The 17,707-nt window shown below is 45.4% G+C and overlaps 1 protein-coding gene across 1 annotated transcript in view; it reads left to right on the top strand.

Annotated features, from left to right (window-relative positions):
- Positions 1-4,925: 4,925 nt before the first annotated feature.
- Caln1 (calneuron 1) overlaps positions 4,926-17,707 on the top strand; it is a 429,201-nt gene continuing 416,419 nt past the window's right edge. The window contains exon 1 of the mRNA XM_052168545.1: positions 4,926-5,048. Within this exon, the coding sequence (XP_052024505.1) occupies positions 4,926-5,048 (123 nt within the window). The remainder of the gene's footprint in view (positions 5,049-17,707) is intronic.

Below are 17,707 nucleotides of genomic sequence, written 5' to 3'. Positions count from 1 at the left end.
TGCGGTGTTTGGACCCTTGGTGCCCAGTTAATGCCGCCATCTGGGGAGGTAATAAACCCTTTAGGAGGCAGCGCCTTCTGCAGGAAGTACCTCCCTGGGGGTAGGATTGACTGATATAACCTGGCCCTACTTCCTCCTCTCTCTCCACTTCCTGAGTATGGTTTCAATGTGACCAGTCAGCTTCTTGCTCCTGTCACCATGCCTCCTCACCATGATGGACTGTGTCCCCCTGGAACTGAGAGCCAAAATACACTCTTTCTACCATAAGTTCTTTTGGGGGGTGAGGGGTAAGATTATTTCTCTGATGCAACAAGAACATAATGGAGCAGATGTATATGTATGTGTGCAAGGATCGGTGGTCAGATATAACCTTCGCCTTTGGTGGCACTTCTCAGGTTCTACCCACCCTGTTTAGTTTTCTTTTTTTAAGACAGGGTGTCTTTATTATGCAGCTCTGACTATTCACTGTAGACCAGGCCAGCCTCAGCTCACAGAGAGCCACCTGCCTCTGCCTCCTGAGTGGTAGGATTAAAGGCATGTGTCTCCGTACCTGACCTGCCTTGTGTGTTGTTTTTAAATGTATATATAATTTATTTACTCTGGGTATGCATACATGCTGTGCATGGGAGAGAGGAGAGAGAGGAGAGAGAGAAAGAGAGAGAGAGAGAGAGAGAGAGAGAGAGAGAGAGAGAGAGAGAGAGAGAGAGATATGGAGGTCAAAAGACAGCCTTAAGAATATCTCTCCTGCCACATTGTAAGTCTCGGGGATTGAATTCGGGTTGTCAGTTCCATACACAAGCACTTCTAATATCTGAGTCATCTCACTGGCTTGACCTTGTTCTTTGAGACAGGGTCTCTCACTGAACCTGAAACTCACCATGTAGGGTAGACTAGCTGGCCAGTGAACCCCAGGGACCTTCCCATGTCTATTACCCCACCAGAATAGGATTACCATTGTATTCTGCCATGTCCATCTTAAAAAAAAACAAAAACAAAAACAAAAACAAAAAAACAAAAAAACCCTTTCTTTTTGAATTGTTTGTCTGCTCACTATATACAATCTGCCTTCAGTGCCTATAGAGGCCAGAAGATGGCGTTGATTCCCTTGAACTAGAATTACAGGTGGTTGTTATGTACCACAGCGGCCCCGGGGTGGGGTGGGGTGCTGGGAATCAAACTCAGGTCCTCTGGATGAGCAGTCTGTGCTTTTAACCACTGAGACATCTTTCCAGCCCTTGTCCTGATTTTAAAATGCTGGCTCTGGGGACTGACTTCGGGTCCTCAAGCTTGTATGGCTAACATTGTACTGACTGAGCCCCTCCCCGCCACCCGCCAGCACTGTTCTTAGAGCTGGCAGCAAGGGGAGGGGGAGGGATCCTGAGGGTGTGGCTTCTGGCTGGAAAATTTTGCTCTGTGATGGGTTTTCTTGCTTGGAGCTTCTTTGACACCCAAGGCCACCCCAGCAGCCGGAACCATTGTTCCTATGGGGAGCTGCCTTCCCCGAGGCCATATTCCTGAGGCACCATGGCCAAGGTCCAAGTCATTAAGTGGATTGAACTCTCAAGTCTGATGCCAGCGAGCATGGACAGCCTCCTAAGAGAGCACTGAGCGGTTCCACCGCCAGGTCTGCAGCTCCATCTTTCCTGGTGGCCACGCTGCCTGGAGGAGTTTGACAGAGAAGGATTCTGCCTAAGGGCGCCAGCTGAAAAAAATCTTTGGAACCCCGTGGTTCCCACCAGTCACGTGGCCCTCATGGTGCTAGCTCTCCCTTGGCAACTTGAACCAGATTTGAAAATAAAATGTCACTTTTAAAAAATGTCTACTGTCAGCACATGGAAAATTTGTTTTTCCTGTTGAACTTCACGAGATGACTAGAGGCGACTGAGAGAGTCTAGATGCGTGCTTTGTGCGTGGGGAGCGGGTGTCAGAGCATGTGAATCAGCGAGTCACCGGGGGTGGGGGGGGGCATGTGAGCCGTGTGGCATCGCTCAGGTGGGGGACAGCGTGTACAGTGGCGTCAGCCGTGGGGGCGCAGTGTCAGGGTATGGGAGTACTTGGGTGTGTGAGAGTCAAAGGAGGAGTTTCAGGTCTGAGGTGACTGGGGGGGGGGGTGTTCATTCCCAAGGACTGACTGGTGGTGTTGTGTGAGTATGTGTGTGAACCAGCACTGTTCTCTTAAGTGTGTGCCCAGAGAGATGTACTGTGACTGTGTGTCTGAGATTTAGTGTGTGTATGTGTGTGTGTGTGTGCCTGTGGTGGGACACTGTTCCTGAGGAAACCTGAACAAAGGTCTGTTCACCCCAGATAGGGAACTGATGACAGACCAGGGTAATTAAACTACCACAGTCCAACTTGCTGAAGCAGAGGATATATTGCTGTGTCACTAAAAGCCACCCAAGCATGGGTGATGACTCATGAAAGCTGGAATCTGAAGCTAACTGCACAACAGGTCAGACATTCCCTTCTTTCCAGCAGTTCTAACGGCTTAAATCATTTGTAGGGAGGGAGAGGCTTCCTTTTTGTTTCTTGTGGTGAAACAGGCTGACTGAAAGCCACCTAAGGGAGCGTGATGGTTTGTATATTCGAGGCCCAGGGAGTGGCACTATAAGAAGGTGTGTCCCTGTTGGAGTAGGTGTGTCACGATGGGTGTGGGCTTTAAGACCCTCATCCTAGCTGTCTGGAAACCAGTATTCTGCTAGAAGCCTTCACATGAAGAAGTAGAAAAACTCTCGGCTCCTTCTGCACCATACCTGTGTGGATGCTGTCATGTTCCCGTCTTGATGATAATGGACTGAACCTCTGAACCTGTAAGCCAGCCCAAATTAAATGCTGTTCTTATAAGAGTTGCCTTGGTCATGGTGTTTACAGCAGTAAAACCCTAACTAAGACAGCGAGCAAAGGTTTTTTTTTTTTTTTGGCTCATACTTCCGGATTACAGTTTATTGTTGCACAAAATAAGGAACTTGAAGCAGAAACCATGAAAAATAGGCTGTTTGGTGTTGTCCAAGCTTAGTTGACTTTCTTCTAGAGACTAAGACCAACAGCCCAGAGAATGGTGCTGTCCCCAGTGGACTTGGTCCTTCTTACATCGATGAACAGTTGAGATGATCTCCCACAGACATGTTTACAGGCCAGCCTCATCTGAGTAACCTGTCAACTAAAATCTCCTCCTTGGGTGCCCCTCGGCTATGTAAGGTTGAAAGTTAAAGGTGACTAGGGCTTATGAATCTGCTAAGTTTCAGAGACATCTTGAGACTTACTGGTTGTTTACTTCCTGAGTCATCAGGAGCTTCCCTTTGGGGTGGACTGTTTCAGCCCAGAGGAAATTTGTTATAATACTGTGTTACGGTTTGACAGTGAAGTTATCTCTCTAAGAGCTCACATGTCCAAGGCTGGGTTCCCAGTGCGGCAGTGTTCAGAGCTGAGACTTTCTGGAGATGATCAAATTCTGAAGGCTTCAGTTTCATGAATACATTAACCTAACGACAGAGTCATAATCCGATGACATCATTGGAAAGGAGTGGGTCTTTAAGGGGTGGCAATCAGGTGAAGAAGTACATCACTAGGAGATGGTTTTTGAAGGACCCACCAAATCCCTGGCCACTTTCAGCTTCCCTCTCTGCTTCCTGTCTGCCATAGGGTGAGCAGCTTTGCTTCATCATGTTCCTCCATGATGTTCTACCTTACAACAGGGCCAAAAGCAACACACAGGCTATTACAAATTGATACCTCTGCAGCCGTGAGCCAAAATAAACCATTCCTGCTTTTTTGGATCTCCCTAAGCATTTGTCAGTGGCGAGACTCAGGGAAAACACAGCGTTTTGTGCTGCTGCTTCTGTGTGTGTGTGTGTGTGTGTGTGTGTGTGTGTATGATCACACACACCTTGTTTAGTAATCTGGACTTGAGTAGCTTCTTCTCTGAATGGACTCATCCTTTGGGACATTCCAGCCCAATCACTTAATTGTATCTCCAGTCCTCCTTTTACCTAAAAATTATTTTTTATTATCCTGTACATGTGCATGCTGTGCATGTATGCATGCATGATATGTGTGTGTGTGGGGGGGGGTATGGAGGGTGCTAGTGTGCCCTGGAGCATGCGTGGAGGTCAAAGAACAACTTCACAGCTTCAGTTCTGGTTCTTCCCCTCCACAATTGCACGCATTCCAAGATTGACCCCAAGTTGCCTAGTAAGCCTCCTTATCTGCTGTCATCTCATGGCTTTTCCTTTTACTCTTTAGTTTGAAACAAGCCTGTCACTCGGTAGCCCAGGTTGCCCCAGCTCTACAGCTTGGGCTGGCCTTGAACTCACTCTGCAGCCTATGTAGACCTTGCGTCCACAGCTTGCAGCCCTCCTGAGTAGCTGAGACTTGGGCACACCCCATTGAGCCCCGGCAAGGCTTCCTCCTTGGCTGAGGAAGGTGAGGGTGTAGGGATGGGACCCAGATCTCACACATGTTGGGCAAGCGTCCACCACTGAGCTCCACCCCTAACACAAATACGTATGTGAAGCACTGGGCTTTGTTGCAAGTAGTTGGCATCTGCTGTTGCTCATTTTATAGTGCTTATGCTTAGGCCAAGCCTGAGGGTATGAATGGAAAAGTACCTAGAAAGATTAAAGTTGCTTCCAGAGGCCCAGATCTGTTTGTTATATAATATTCTCTAGTGACATTGAACCCTTATTAATAACTAAACATCTGTCAGTACTATAATTCTATTTCTGGTGCCATGGTTGTGTCTACCATTGTCTTGTGTAAACATGGAAGGGCAGGTGTGAATTATTTAGGCAACCGACTTTGAGTAAATAACCACTCAGTACTGTTTCTGGCAGTAAGTTTCTTGTCAACTCCTTGCAGGGTCTCAATGTCTTCGCTGATGCTCCTTTGATGTACCCCCAAATCTCTGACCACATCATCCTGGACCCCCGATGCGGCTGCCTGAGCAACCTGGAGATGGGAAGCCTGAGAATGAGACAAAGGGGGACCAAGAAACCCCCGAAAGGGGAGAGGAGCCACGGAGAAGCCCAGCCCCCGACTTCCCCACTTGGCAAGTCTCCCCCCAACCCCAAATCCCTGGATCTAGATTGCTTTGCAACTCCCAGGTAGGGGAGTAGGGGTGGGGTCTGAAAGCCTGTGATGCCCAGGGTCCAGGGGAGAGAGGAGAGTCTGTGAAAAGTTCCCCATGGAGGCAGGGGTGGGGGGTGATGGGGGTGGGGATAGGGGCTTACCAAAGGATGAGCTATCCAGAAGGAAGCAGAGTTTATGTGGATTCTGGAGGTGGTGGGTTTCCACGGACTCTGAGATTCACTCTCAAGGCAAGAGGGTGTGGCTGCAAACTCACTATCAGTAATGCCTTTGTGAGGGTGTGGGCTGTTATGAAACAGATGTCACTTGCAGAATACAGAGTAAGTGACAGCGTGGAGACAGACCCTTTACATGGGTCATTTTAATTAATTCTCAAAATATTCCCGTGAGGACTTTTAAAGTGTGTGTGTGTGTGTGTGTATGCATCCAGAGTACTGGATACTGAACCTAGGATCTTGTGCATATTATATCAGTGCTATAGAGGTCCTTATTAGGGGATTTTGGGCAAGTGTCATAAACCCTTCTCCCCTAAGTTGTTTTGTTGGGGTATTTTATCACAGCAGCATAAATGAAAGCAAAATGGCATCCTAAGATCCTCCAGGCCTCATAGACAAAAATGGATGAACAGGTTTTCAGCCTCCAAACCAAGGAGCCAGAGTCCTTACAAGTCAGGACAGCTAGCTCTCCAGGGGATCACCATTGCAAATGGCTGCAACTTAAATCTTAATCTATCAACTCAGTATTTGGCCTTGGAGATATACAGATGCAATTTTATCACTCAGGAGAATGAGGCAGGGGGATTGTGAATTTTATATCAGCCTGGAATACAAAGGGAAAGGGGGGAGTGAGCAAAACTTACCATATTTAATGTGGGAAAATCCACATCATCTATGGACTAATCCATCCCAAAGGGTTTATTTCAGCTCACAACCCTTGGTTCAGAGTTCATCATTGTAGTGATGCTGAAGAAGAACTTTAAATAGTCATATTACATCCACAGCCAAGAGCAGAGAAGAATGAACGTGAACATGGTTTCTCCACTCTTATGCTGCCCAGGATCTCTGCCTAGGGAATAGAGCCTCCCATGGTAGGTTGGCTCCCCCACTCCCCAGCCATTAATGAAGACAATCCCCATAAGCATGCCCACAGACCAACTTGAGCTAGACTGTCCCTCCCTGAGTCTCTTCCAAGGCGATGCTAGGTTGTGTCAAGTTGACAAAGCTAACTCTCAGAGAACTGGTCTTGAGTGACTCCTGTGTAGTTGGTAATACAGACCTTAAAAAAACAAAACAGCAAACAAACAAACAAACAAACAATCCGGCAGAGAGATGTGCAAATAGCTTAGACAAAATACAGCTTAGCAAACAGCTCTACTTCTAGGGTGGTTCAGCGGGCCAATCTGAAGGAAACTGTTCTCTCTGGGGAGAAGTGGATGCGTACTATTGATATATAAGCTAAAAATAACCAATCTTCCAAACAAAGTGTTTTTAGTTTTTTGAAATGAAAATGTGTAGACAAAGCAGGGATCTAGAATGTATGAGTCATTAAATTGCTGACTCTCAAAGCAATGGAGATTCAAAGGGCACTTTCTCTCTCTCTCTCTCTAGTTCTCCCTCCCACCCCTCTTCTAAATAGCTTTGATAAAGAGTCTCTTCATAAACAGGTCCCACAGACTGCCCCGTGGCCTTATGGTCCTACACAGCAAGATGCTGAAGGAACTCAATTCCTTCTTGCCTGGTTGTTAAGCTAGCCTTGGTTGCTAGGCTGATGTCAACAACTCTAGTTGTTCCTTGGGGGAGGGGCACCCTCATCTTTCTTCTTTGTGCCTCCCTTTCCTCTATATGAGCAATCAATCATACATTCATTCCCTCTGCTCTTGACTGTGAATTTAACACGGCAGTGTAGGTCTCCATGGCCCCTACACTGAGTGCCGCTCTCTCCCTCAATGCTTGGCTCGGTGGTACCCAACTCATTAGAACTAAGAAGGATGCTGTGGCATGGAGCATCTCTAAGGGAGCTGTTTTCACTGGAGCGTGTGTAACACAAGGCACAAGAGCAAGATGAAGCATCTCTGGTTCATCTTGAATTGTATTAGAAGGGCTAGGTCTGGACAGTAGAGTTTTGAGGTGTGTGTGTGTGTGTCTGTATGTGTGTGTCTGTGTGTGTGTGTCTGTGTGTCTGTGTGTGTGTAGGGCAGAGGACAGTGTTAAGTATCATTACTCAGGAGCTGTCTCCTTGTTTTTTGAGATAGAATCTCCCACTAGCCTGGACCCCGATGATTATTCTGTGCTAACTGGCCAGTGAGTCCCAGAAGTCTGCTTGTTGCCACCATCCCAATACTGTAATTACAAGTGTATATCACTAAACCTGGCTTTTTATGTGGGCGTTGGGATCAAACTCTGATCCTCATGCTTGCAAGGCAACAACCATTATACTGACTGCACTATCATTCCTTTCCCTCACTTGTCTATCTGTGTGTGTATGTATATAAGCATGTATGAATGTATGAATGTATGTATGTGATGTATGTATGTATGTATGTATATATGTATGTATGTTTATATATATGGCTATTTATTTATTTGAGACATGGTCTTCTATGTATTCTATGTTGGCATCAGATTTGCTTTGTGTTATGTAGTCAAAGATGACCTTGAACTTCTGATTCTTTTACTCACCCGCCCCCCACCAAGTCTGTCATTGGGGATGAAGTTACAGCAGTAGAGGCTTGATGCATCCAACTAGCTATATTATCTGCACAGCCAAGAGCAACAGCTTACTGCTTAGCTAATGTTCTCTACTTTTTAAAATACTGCTCATAAATAGGGAATGTTGTTTTTGAGGTGAGTCTTCTTACTTCAACAAACCCAACTGAGAACGTTCTCCACAGGTGTACCCATGATCCAGACAACACTTCATTGATTCCTCTCAGGTGATCCCAGGTTGTATCAAGTTGACAGTGAAAACTAATCACCACAGTCCCTATTTCCAACAAACAAACATAGCTCTTTTTTTGGTCACATGCTTTTATTCATCAAGGCGCCATTTAGCTCTAGGTGGATGTATAGATTTATATGGATGTTGGAGAGGAAGAGATGAATAATGGTTTCCCCATCAGCTTACAAGATCATGAGGGAAATAGGTTAAGTTTATGTATTAGGGTGAATCTAAGATCAGGATGTGTCTTCACTCTCATCCAGAGACATATACCTGTGTGTGTTTGCATGTTTACATGTATAGGAACATGTATGTGTTTGGGTGTGTAGGCATGTGAGAGCACATGCTTATGGAAGCCCAAGGCTGCTGTCAAGAACCACTACCCCCCCCCCCCTTGCTCTTCCATTCTACTCTTTGAGGCAAGGTCAGAGATCACTCATGTATTTTGTTAGCTAGCTTGCTCTGGCAATCCCTGGTGTTCATCTTCTAAGGTTAGAATTACTGGAAGGCTGCCATACCCACCCAGAATTTATATGGGTTTTGGAGTCTGAATTCTGCTCCTCCAGTATGTATGGGGGGGCATCTCCCTGCCCTTGACAACATTGTTTTCTATTGTGTAGTGTGGTGGTTTGAACATGCTTGGCCCATGGAAAGTGGCACTCTTAGGAAGCATGGCCTTGTTGGAATAGGTGTGGCCTTGTTGGAGGAATTATATCGCTGTGTAGGCGGACTTTGAGGTCTCCTGGTGCTCAAGCTCTCACCAGTGCAGAAAAGACTCTCCTCCTGGCTGCTTGCAGAGAATAGTCTCCTTCTGCCTGCTGTTGGGTTATGTCTTAGTCAGGGTTTCTATTCCTGCACAAACATCATGACCAAGAAGCAAGTTGGGGAGGAAAGGGTTTATTGAGCTTATACTTCCACATTGCAGTTCATCACTAAAGGAAGTCAGGACTGGAACTCAAGCAGGTGAGGAAGCAGGAGCTGATGCAGAGGCCATGGAGGGATGTTTCTTACTGGCTTGCTTCCCCTGGCTTGCTTAGCCTGCTCTCGTATAGAACCCAAGAACACCAGCCCAAAGGTGGAACCACCCACAAGGGGCCCTCACCACTTGATCACTAATTGAGAAAATGCCCCACAGCTGGATCTCATGGAGGCACTTCCTCAACTGAAACTCCTTTCTCTGTGATAACTCCAGCCTGTGTCAAGTTGACACACGAAACTAGCCAGTACAGGTTAAGATGTCGAACTCTCAGCTCCTTTCTAGCACCATGTCTGCCTGGATGTTGTTATGTTTCCCATCATGATAATATTGGACTGAACCTCTGAACCTGTAAGTCAGCCCCCATCAAGTGATGACCTTTTTAAGAGTTGCCTTGGTCATGGTGTCTCTTCACAGCAATGAAACTGTAACTAAGACATATGGTGACTTAGTAAACCAAGTGCCCCCACTGGTGTCTCTCAATGTCACCTCTCTCATTATCTCTTTCTCTTTCACTCCTCCATTCTGTTACAAGCAATAGTGCAATGACCATCTTTCTAAGTCTATCCTTATGAATGTTCACATATATACTAAAGATAAATTTTCTAGAAGCAAAATATTTGGGGCAAAAAAGTGTACCCTGGGGCTGTGGACTTAGCTCAGTCAAGTGCTTGTCATGGAAGCTGAGGGCTTGAGGTAAATCTCCAGTTCCTACCTAAAGCTCAGTGCTGTGGTACATGCTTGTAACCCCAGTGCTAGAGTTGTGGTGGTGGGTGAATGGATTTCAGGGGCTCATTAGTCAGGTTCCTTAGTGAGTCCTGGATCCAGGGAGAAACAACAACAACAACAACAACCACAATGATATAAAATAATAATCACAAGGTAAGAAGGCTAGCAAGATGGTTCGGTGGATAAAGTCACTTACTGCCAACTTGATGACCCGAGTTCAATTCTTGGGACTCCCAGGATAGGAAGAGAGAAATGACTTGTACACATTGTCTGACCTCCCCATTAGAGCCAGGATGAAGTCACACACACGATAGACAAATAAATGTCATTTAAAAATTAAAAATAAATAAGGTGAATGGCACATGTGAAATGACATGTGCGGTTGATGTCTGTCCTCTACCAGCATGTGCATGTCAAGCATGCTCACCCCCACATATGTGTGCATCCACACGTGTGAATGTGCATACTACTAGCAACAACACACACACACATGCACACATACACACACACACACACACACACATAGACATGTGCACATAAGCACACAGATAGAGACACACACATACACACAGACACACAATGACAGATACACACACAGATATACAGACACAGACATAGACACATATGTGTATACACACACACACACACACACACACACACACACATCTTCTTTTTCCTCTTCTGCTAACTTTGTCAAATTGCTCTCCAGGGCAGTTGCATTGGCGCATCAAAGGACAGGGTTTTTGAGGACAGGGGACACAGAAGTGGAGAGGCAAGAGACTAGAGAGAGGAAGTACTTGAATTTGCTTGTTAATGGAGTTGATCTTGGAGGAAATGAGCATGAGTGCTCAGGGTCAAGAGCATCGTCCTCTGGGAAGGACAGAACTGCAGGTGCAGCCAAGGCCTGAGTCCTCAACTCCACAGAGCTCGTGACAGCTGAGCTAGACAAAAAGTAAAAATTATCCTTCTTCCATACCCTAAAATCTTTGACCCAGGCTTACCAGAGTCTTTCTTTTACCCCTGGTCCACTTTTTACTTTTTTAGATTTATTTTTATTTTTGAATGATCCATATTTGTGGGTATGTCCCCATGAGGACAGGTGCCCACTGGGGCCAGAAGAGCACATTGGAGCTGAAGTTACAGGTGCTTGTGGACTGTCTTGTGTGGGTGTCGGGAACTCAGGTCCTCTGTGAGAGCAGCATGTTCTCTTAACAGCTGAGCCAGTTCTCCAACTTCAATGCATTAAAAAGGTTTTTTGATCCATTCTTTAATTATTTCACACACGTATTAATCATATGTTGATCATTTTGACCTCTACTTCTTCTTCATCTCTCCCCTCACCCCAGTAACCCTGCCACCTTCTTCTCCACATCACGTCCGTCCTCTTTCATAGCCCACTAAATCTATTCAATGCTGTCCTTATGTGCATGGGTGTGGGGTTATCCACCTGAACATGGACATCTTAACGGGGTGTTTCCAAGAAGAAAATGGACCCACGCCACCCTGGCATCTTGCAACTGCCAAAGCTCTTCAGCTAGAGATAGGCTCCAAGAACCTATGCTGCTAAGCTGATTGGCTTAGTCTACTGCTGTGCATTCCTGTGCGCAAAGGTCTTATGTGCTTAGAAGATGGTTTTGCAGCAGCCTGCCCTGACCTTTGGCTCTTACATTCCCCTAAAGGAAACTCAGTTTCCACCTCGGGATTCTCTTATCTGACCTCAGGCTGTTACCACCACTATATGACTTAAGAGTTGCATGGATTCCTTTGAATAGTGTGGAGGTTGGAGTGTGGGTTTTTGGGGCTTTTTTTTTTTGCCCTAACTGAACAGGGGTTAGTAGCAAAAACTCATGGCTTTGTTCAAGTCCATATTTGGGACTCTGTGTGTGGGGGGGTGTCACTGTCCTTTCTCAATATGTATTGATGACCAAGTCACCCTCCTTTAGGGTTAGTGAGGGCAGGAGGGGACAGTTTCCTTTACTGACTTATACATTTATCCCATTAACCCTGGGGAGGGGGAGGTGTGTATGTGTGTGTGTGTGTGTGTGTGTGTGTGTGTGCCAGACCTGGGACTAGCTGGAGAGTTTCAATGTAAGGAAAATTACAATGTACCACGAAATCTTAGCAAGATGATCATGCTGGTATCACACACCTGAAAGCCAGTGTACTCTGAAGGTGGAGGCAGTAGGATCAGGAGTTCAAGGTAACTCTTAGGTACATAGCAAGTTTGAGGCCAGCCTGGGCTACATGGGACCCAATCGTAAGGAAACAAAAGCAAAAGGAATCTTGCTAGAATCAAAAAAGAAAGCATTTTATTTATTTATTTTTATTGAATATATTCTTCATTTACATTTCAAATGTTATACCCTTTCCTGGTTTCCCCCCTCCCCCCAAATCCCCAACCCATCCTCCCACCCTCTGCCTGCAAGAATATGCCCCTCCACTCAACCCACTCCCTTCTACTCCCCCCACCACCTTGATTTCCCCATGTTGGGGCATCTATTGAGCCTTCACAGGACCAAGGATCTCTCTTCCCACTGATGCCCGACAAGGCATTCCTCTGCCACACTTCTGGCTAGAACCATGTGTACCCCTTGGTTGATGGCTTAGTCCCTGGGAACCCTGGGGCGTCTGGTTGGCCAACATCGTCGTTCTTCCCATGGGGCTGCAAACCCCTTCAGCTCCTCCAGTTCACCCTCCAACTCCTCCACTGGGGACCCCATGCTCAGTCCAATGGCTGGCTGCTAGCATCTGCCTCTGTATCTGTAAGGATCTGGCAGGGCCCCTCCGGACACAACCATAAGAGGCTCCTTTTGGTATGCACTAAAAGAAAGCATTTTAAAAGGCTCTTTTAATGTATGGATTTCTTTGTCAAGTCTAGCAAGGCCTGCGAATTATGTCTTCTAAATGCAGAGTAGAACATTTAAGGTAACAGGGAAGAAAATCAATTATAGTCTAGTGCTGTCTCAAAGCATTAAACAAGCATGTGGCACAATAGGGCTTGTGAAGTCTTCAGTGGTGCATTAACTAATAAGATGTAGGAGTGGGCACGGGAATGGTAGTACACCCAAGGGGCTACAGAGCTGAGAGTAACCAGTATTTAAAAATAACACATGACTGTAAGGCAATGGGAAAGGAGTAGTAGCAACACTATAGACGTGTCCACCCGTCAGTCCTTCCTCTCCTCCCTCTCTCATTCTTCCTTCCCCTCCTCTCTTCCCTCTCTCCTTCCTCCTTCCTCCTCTCCACCCTCCACTCCTTTGTTCCTTTGACCTTTCTTCTTCCTGTTCTTTCTCTTTTTCCCTCCCTCCCTCCTTCCCTCCTCTCCTCTAGATCTCCCCTGTTTTGAGACTCTATGTCTCAGACTTACCATCCTCCTGCTTCAGTAATTGAGAGCTGGCATTATGGGTGTACGCCACTCCACACTCTGATGGGTGTCTTGGTCACATCCACCCTTCTTTAGTAAACACGACCTAGAGGAATGGTCTCCCTCTGACATCCAACGAATTCACCAACCCTCCCCTAGCCCCAACAGTAGACCAGAGTAATGGTATTTTAGCAAGTATTAAACTGGATGCTAATTTTCCTACTTTTATGGTTTGGTTTTCTGAGATAGGGTACTGTGTAGCCCAGGCTATGTAGTTGAGGATAACTTTGAAGTCTTAGTCCTTCTGCCTCAAACTCTTGAGTGCTAGGATTATAGGCCACAGGACTTAACAGCCAAGATTTGTGGGCCAAAGTAACACATATATTTTACCATGATGAGGACATTCTGCTCTTTGAATTGTTTTTTCACTAGCACGAAGGGGAAAATCTACAGTAATGTTTAATTTTGATGTACCACAGCTATCTCTTCTTACACATTCCTGGCCTGGTTGGTTTGTTTTTCTGGTGTGTATGTTTTTGCATGTGCACTCTCATGTGTGAGTGTGCCCGCCTATATTCAAGCACCTGCGATGTCAGCCTGAGGTGCCTTCTACCTTGCTTAATTTGAGACAGGGTCTCCCATTCTCTTAGAACTAATCAGGTATGTGAAGTGGCTATCTGCCAAATCCCAGAGGTACCCTTATCTCCATCTCTCTGTAAAGAGGATTACAAGCGTGCACCATCATGCCTAGCTTTTTTAAAATGATCAAACTCAGGTCCACATGATTCATAGCAAGCACATTACTGACTGAGCCATTTCCCCAGACCCTTGTCCTGGTTTCTTTGGTTGGAGAATGGGATCAGAAGCCAAGATCTGAGTGCCAGGTGTGCTTGTTGCTATGATATGATTATACCTTCTTGGCCCTCTCAGCTAATAGAGCCAAGAAACATGAATGTATACCAAGCCTCACATATATCCAACCCACACAGATTTCTACATATAATTATCCTGACTTAAACGTTGATCTGTGTTGTTTTCTACTCAGGATACTACATGGGTCATTCTAGAATCCTCCCTTTCTGCTAAACTATAGACTCCTACTCCAATGCAGAGCAATTTGGCTCTGACCATCGACCGTCCATTTACTTAATGAGGCCCAATATATCCATAATGTCTGGAGAACCATGACGTCACCCACCCACAGGAGCTGACTTCATCATCTGCGCATCAACTGTGATGTTCATGCCCAGCGTTCAATGCATTTAGCTTTATACAGCGGGTCTGCTTCCAAAGCCATTTGAGTTTCACTTTCTTCCTTCCCCCTCCAGTGAGGTCATTTTCTATGCCTGCAGTACAAATGAATTTGTTTCTCTTTGGATCCCATCCTAGGATTTGTTTGAGCTCTTAAGTGCTTCTGTGGAATATTGTCTCATGTAGCCCAGGCTGGCCTCAGCCTTTGGAGCTGAGGATGAACTGGAACCAATGATCTTCCTGTCTCTGGAATTACAGGCTTGCATCACCATGCCCACTCCAGCCTTAAATTATCGCAGGATAGTTAATCACATTGTGAGCCCCAAGATTATGTTATTTATTGGAAAAACCTGTTTTAAGTTGTGATGTGGCTCAGGCTTAGGACACATTTTAAATCTAAGAGCTTTCTGTCTGAATTCTGTAAACAGGATTAAATAAAGCCAATCGTAGGTCAAGAGGCAGAGCAAGCAACCAGTTGACAGGAAGTAAACATAGGATTATTAAGAAAAAATAGAGAAAATAAGGTGGAGTTGGAAGGACAGATAGGAGATGAACAGGAAGTAGAAGGATTTTGAAGGAGGGTTTTTTTTTATTTTTGAGATGGCATAAGAGAGGATCATTCCTGGTCGGATATCAGCTGAGGAGGAAGGTCAGCTGGGTGCTTTCTCTGCCTCTCCAAGCTAGCAGGCCTTCACCCCAGCATCTGGCTCCCGAGTCATCAATGGTAAAATCGAATAGTTGAGACTTAGCTTAAAAAAACATTAATTACCTTTTCACATATCAATTAATTACTTTAAAAATTGGCACTCATTCAAGTGAACACGGGTGCCGTTTGGTGAGTTTTCAGAAATGCATATTCTTATGAACCTACAGTTACAATCGTATAAAGTATGCTTTCCCTGTCCTGAAAAAGGACCAGCGCTTAACCTAGTCCCAGGTTCCCTTTGTCTTTTTTCTCTCTCATTTTGCCTTTTCCATGGTATCACTATAGTACGTAGCCTTTACAGACTGGATGCTTAAATATTTGCATTATTTTAATTAAGAGAATGAACGTGTGAGTGAGCACAGAGGCCAGAAGAGGGCGTTGAATCTCTTGGACCAAAGTTACTGGTGGTTGGGCCACTCAACATGGCTGCCGGAAACCAGGTCATCTAAGGAACAGGAAGTGCTCTTAATAGTGAAACCATTTTTCCAGCCTTAGACTACTTTCGTTCACTTAAGTACACAGGCATTTGTGATCCATGGATGCCTTTTGTGTCTTGTCTTTGTGTGTGTGTCTATGTGGGTACATTTAGTGCATAGTATGTATACATGTGGGGAGTGCATGTGTCCGTGTGTACACGTCTGGAAGTGAGAGAGAAGCATCAAGTGTCTTCTGTCAGTCTCAATCTATTCCACAGAGACAAAGTTTTTTACTGATCCTGGAGCTAGGTTACACATCCTAGGCTCCCGTCTCTGCCTCCCAAAGTGCTGGGGTTACAGGCACACGTGACTACCCGTGACTACCCTGGCTTTTCCAGTCCTGGGAGTCTGGGCTCCGGTCTTTACGCGGTCTTTACGCTCGTGCACCAAGCACTTCAATTCGATGAGCCATCTCTTTGGCCGTGTTCTGACTTTCTGGTTCTCCATCTCTTTTCCTAGCCTTTGAGACGTCGTTACAGTGTAGTTTGATCCTGTATTTTCGCCTCCTTCCCCAACCCCTCTAGATCTTACCCATCCTTCTCATGCAAGCTTGCTCCTCTTTATTTATTTTTTTTCTCCTCACTTAATTTTGTCCTTGGCTCACATTACAATTTATACATGCATGAGTTTGCTTATTACTCGTCTCTCTGTCTTATCCATCTATGATTTTGGATGTGTGCCATGGTAGGTTTTGGAGTTCAAATTCAGATGTCAAGTTTGCAAAACTCCCCCCCCCCGCCCCCCCCCCCCCCCCCCCCGTGATCAATCATAGCGATGAGAGAATCTTTGCATCCTTCTCTGGTCATACCCAGGTTGTAATTATACATTAGGAACTGGAATTAATGTTTAAACAATTGAACAGCAGGACAAGCTGCTGTGCCCCCACCTAGCTGTTTTACACCTACCCCCTCAAAACTGACACTATACATGTGGGAGAAAGCTGTGACAATAGCATTGTTTGTTTTCTTTCCTCTGATCTCACGGGTAGGAAGACTTTTTCCATTTTGTAAAGATTTTTATTTGTATATAATGTGTCAGTGGGTATGTGTGTAGGTGTCTACAGAGGCCAGGAGAGGGCGTTGGATCCCCTGAAGTTGGACTTACAGATGACTTGAGAGTTGCCCTATGTAGATGCTGGGAACTAAACTTGGGTCCTCTGTAAGAATAACAAGTGCTCTTAAACACTGAGCCATCTCTCCAGGCCCAGGAACAAATTGCAGAACTAATTTTTCTTTTCTTCAATGTAAGTGATCCCATTTGAATCTTTCCAGAACAGTGCTTGTGATGGTTCACTTTCATTGTTAACTCTACTGGGCTTAGAACCACCTGTGAGACACACCACTGGATGTGTGTGTGAGGGTGTCTCTAGAGAGGTTTAACAGTGAAGAGAAGGTGGGCCCTGAATGTGGGAAGTGCCAGCTCGTGGGCTAGAATCCCAGATTGAATAGAAAGGTCCCCTATATATATTGAATAAGAATGGTCCCCTTTAGGCTTATAGAGTTGAGTGCTTAGTCATTAGGGAATGGAGCTATTTGAAAGGATTAGAAGGATTTGAAGGTGTGACTTGGAGGAAATATATCACTGGGGGTGGGCTTTGAGGTTTCCAAAGCCCATGCCAAGCCCAGAATTTGTCTGTCTGTCGGTCTGTCTGTCAGTCTGTCTCTCTCTTTATTAGAATGTAGCTCTCAACTATTGCTCTAGCACCTACCTGCGTGTTGCCATGCCCTGACTCCCCAAAAATGATGGTCTAAACCTCTGAAACTATAAGTAAGCTCACAATTAAATGCTTTTTCTTATAAGTCTTACCTTGGTCATGGTGTCTCTTCAGAACAGTAGAACAGTTATTAAGACAAAGAGCACTGGGAATCCCTTTTCTTGAGGTGAACAAGCAGCTTTATGGCTCACAACCATTTGTAAATTGAATCCCAAGGAATTGGACACCCTCTTCTTGCTCCCCTGGGAACCAGGGTCTCTCATGGTGCAGAGATACAAACAGGCAAAACACTCATATGCAGAATTTTTTAAAAAGAGGGAATAGCACATAGAAAGTGTTTTGGGCAGAGTGGAACTACTGGAACTATATTAAAATTTAAATTTAATAACAAAATTAAAATGTTAACTTTCATTGTTAGCTTGACAGCAGAAGACACACCTCTAGATGTGTCTGTGAGGGTGTCTCTAGGAAG

The sequence above is a fragment of the Apodemus sylvaticus genome, chromosome 22 (assembly GCF_947179515.1).
Source record: "Apodemus sylvaticus chromosome 22, mApoSyl1.1, whole genome shotgun sequence".
Classification (NCBI taxonomy): domain Eukaryota; kingdom Metazoa; phylum Chordata; class Mammalia; order Rodentia; family Muridae; genus Apodemus; species Apodemus sylvaticus.
The sequence above is the reverse complement of the archived record's forward strand: the minus strand, read 5'-3'. Positions and strand labels throughout refer to the sequence as shown.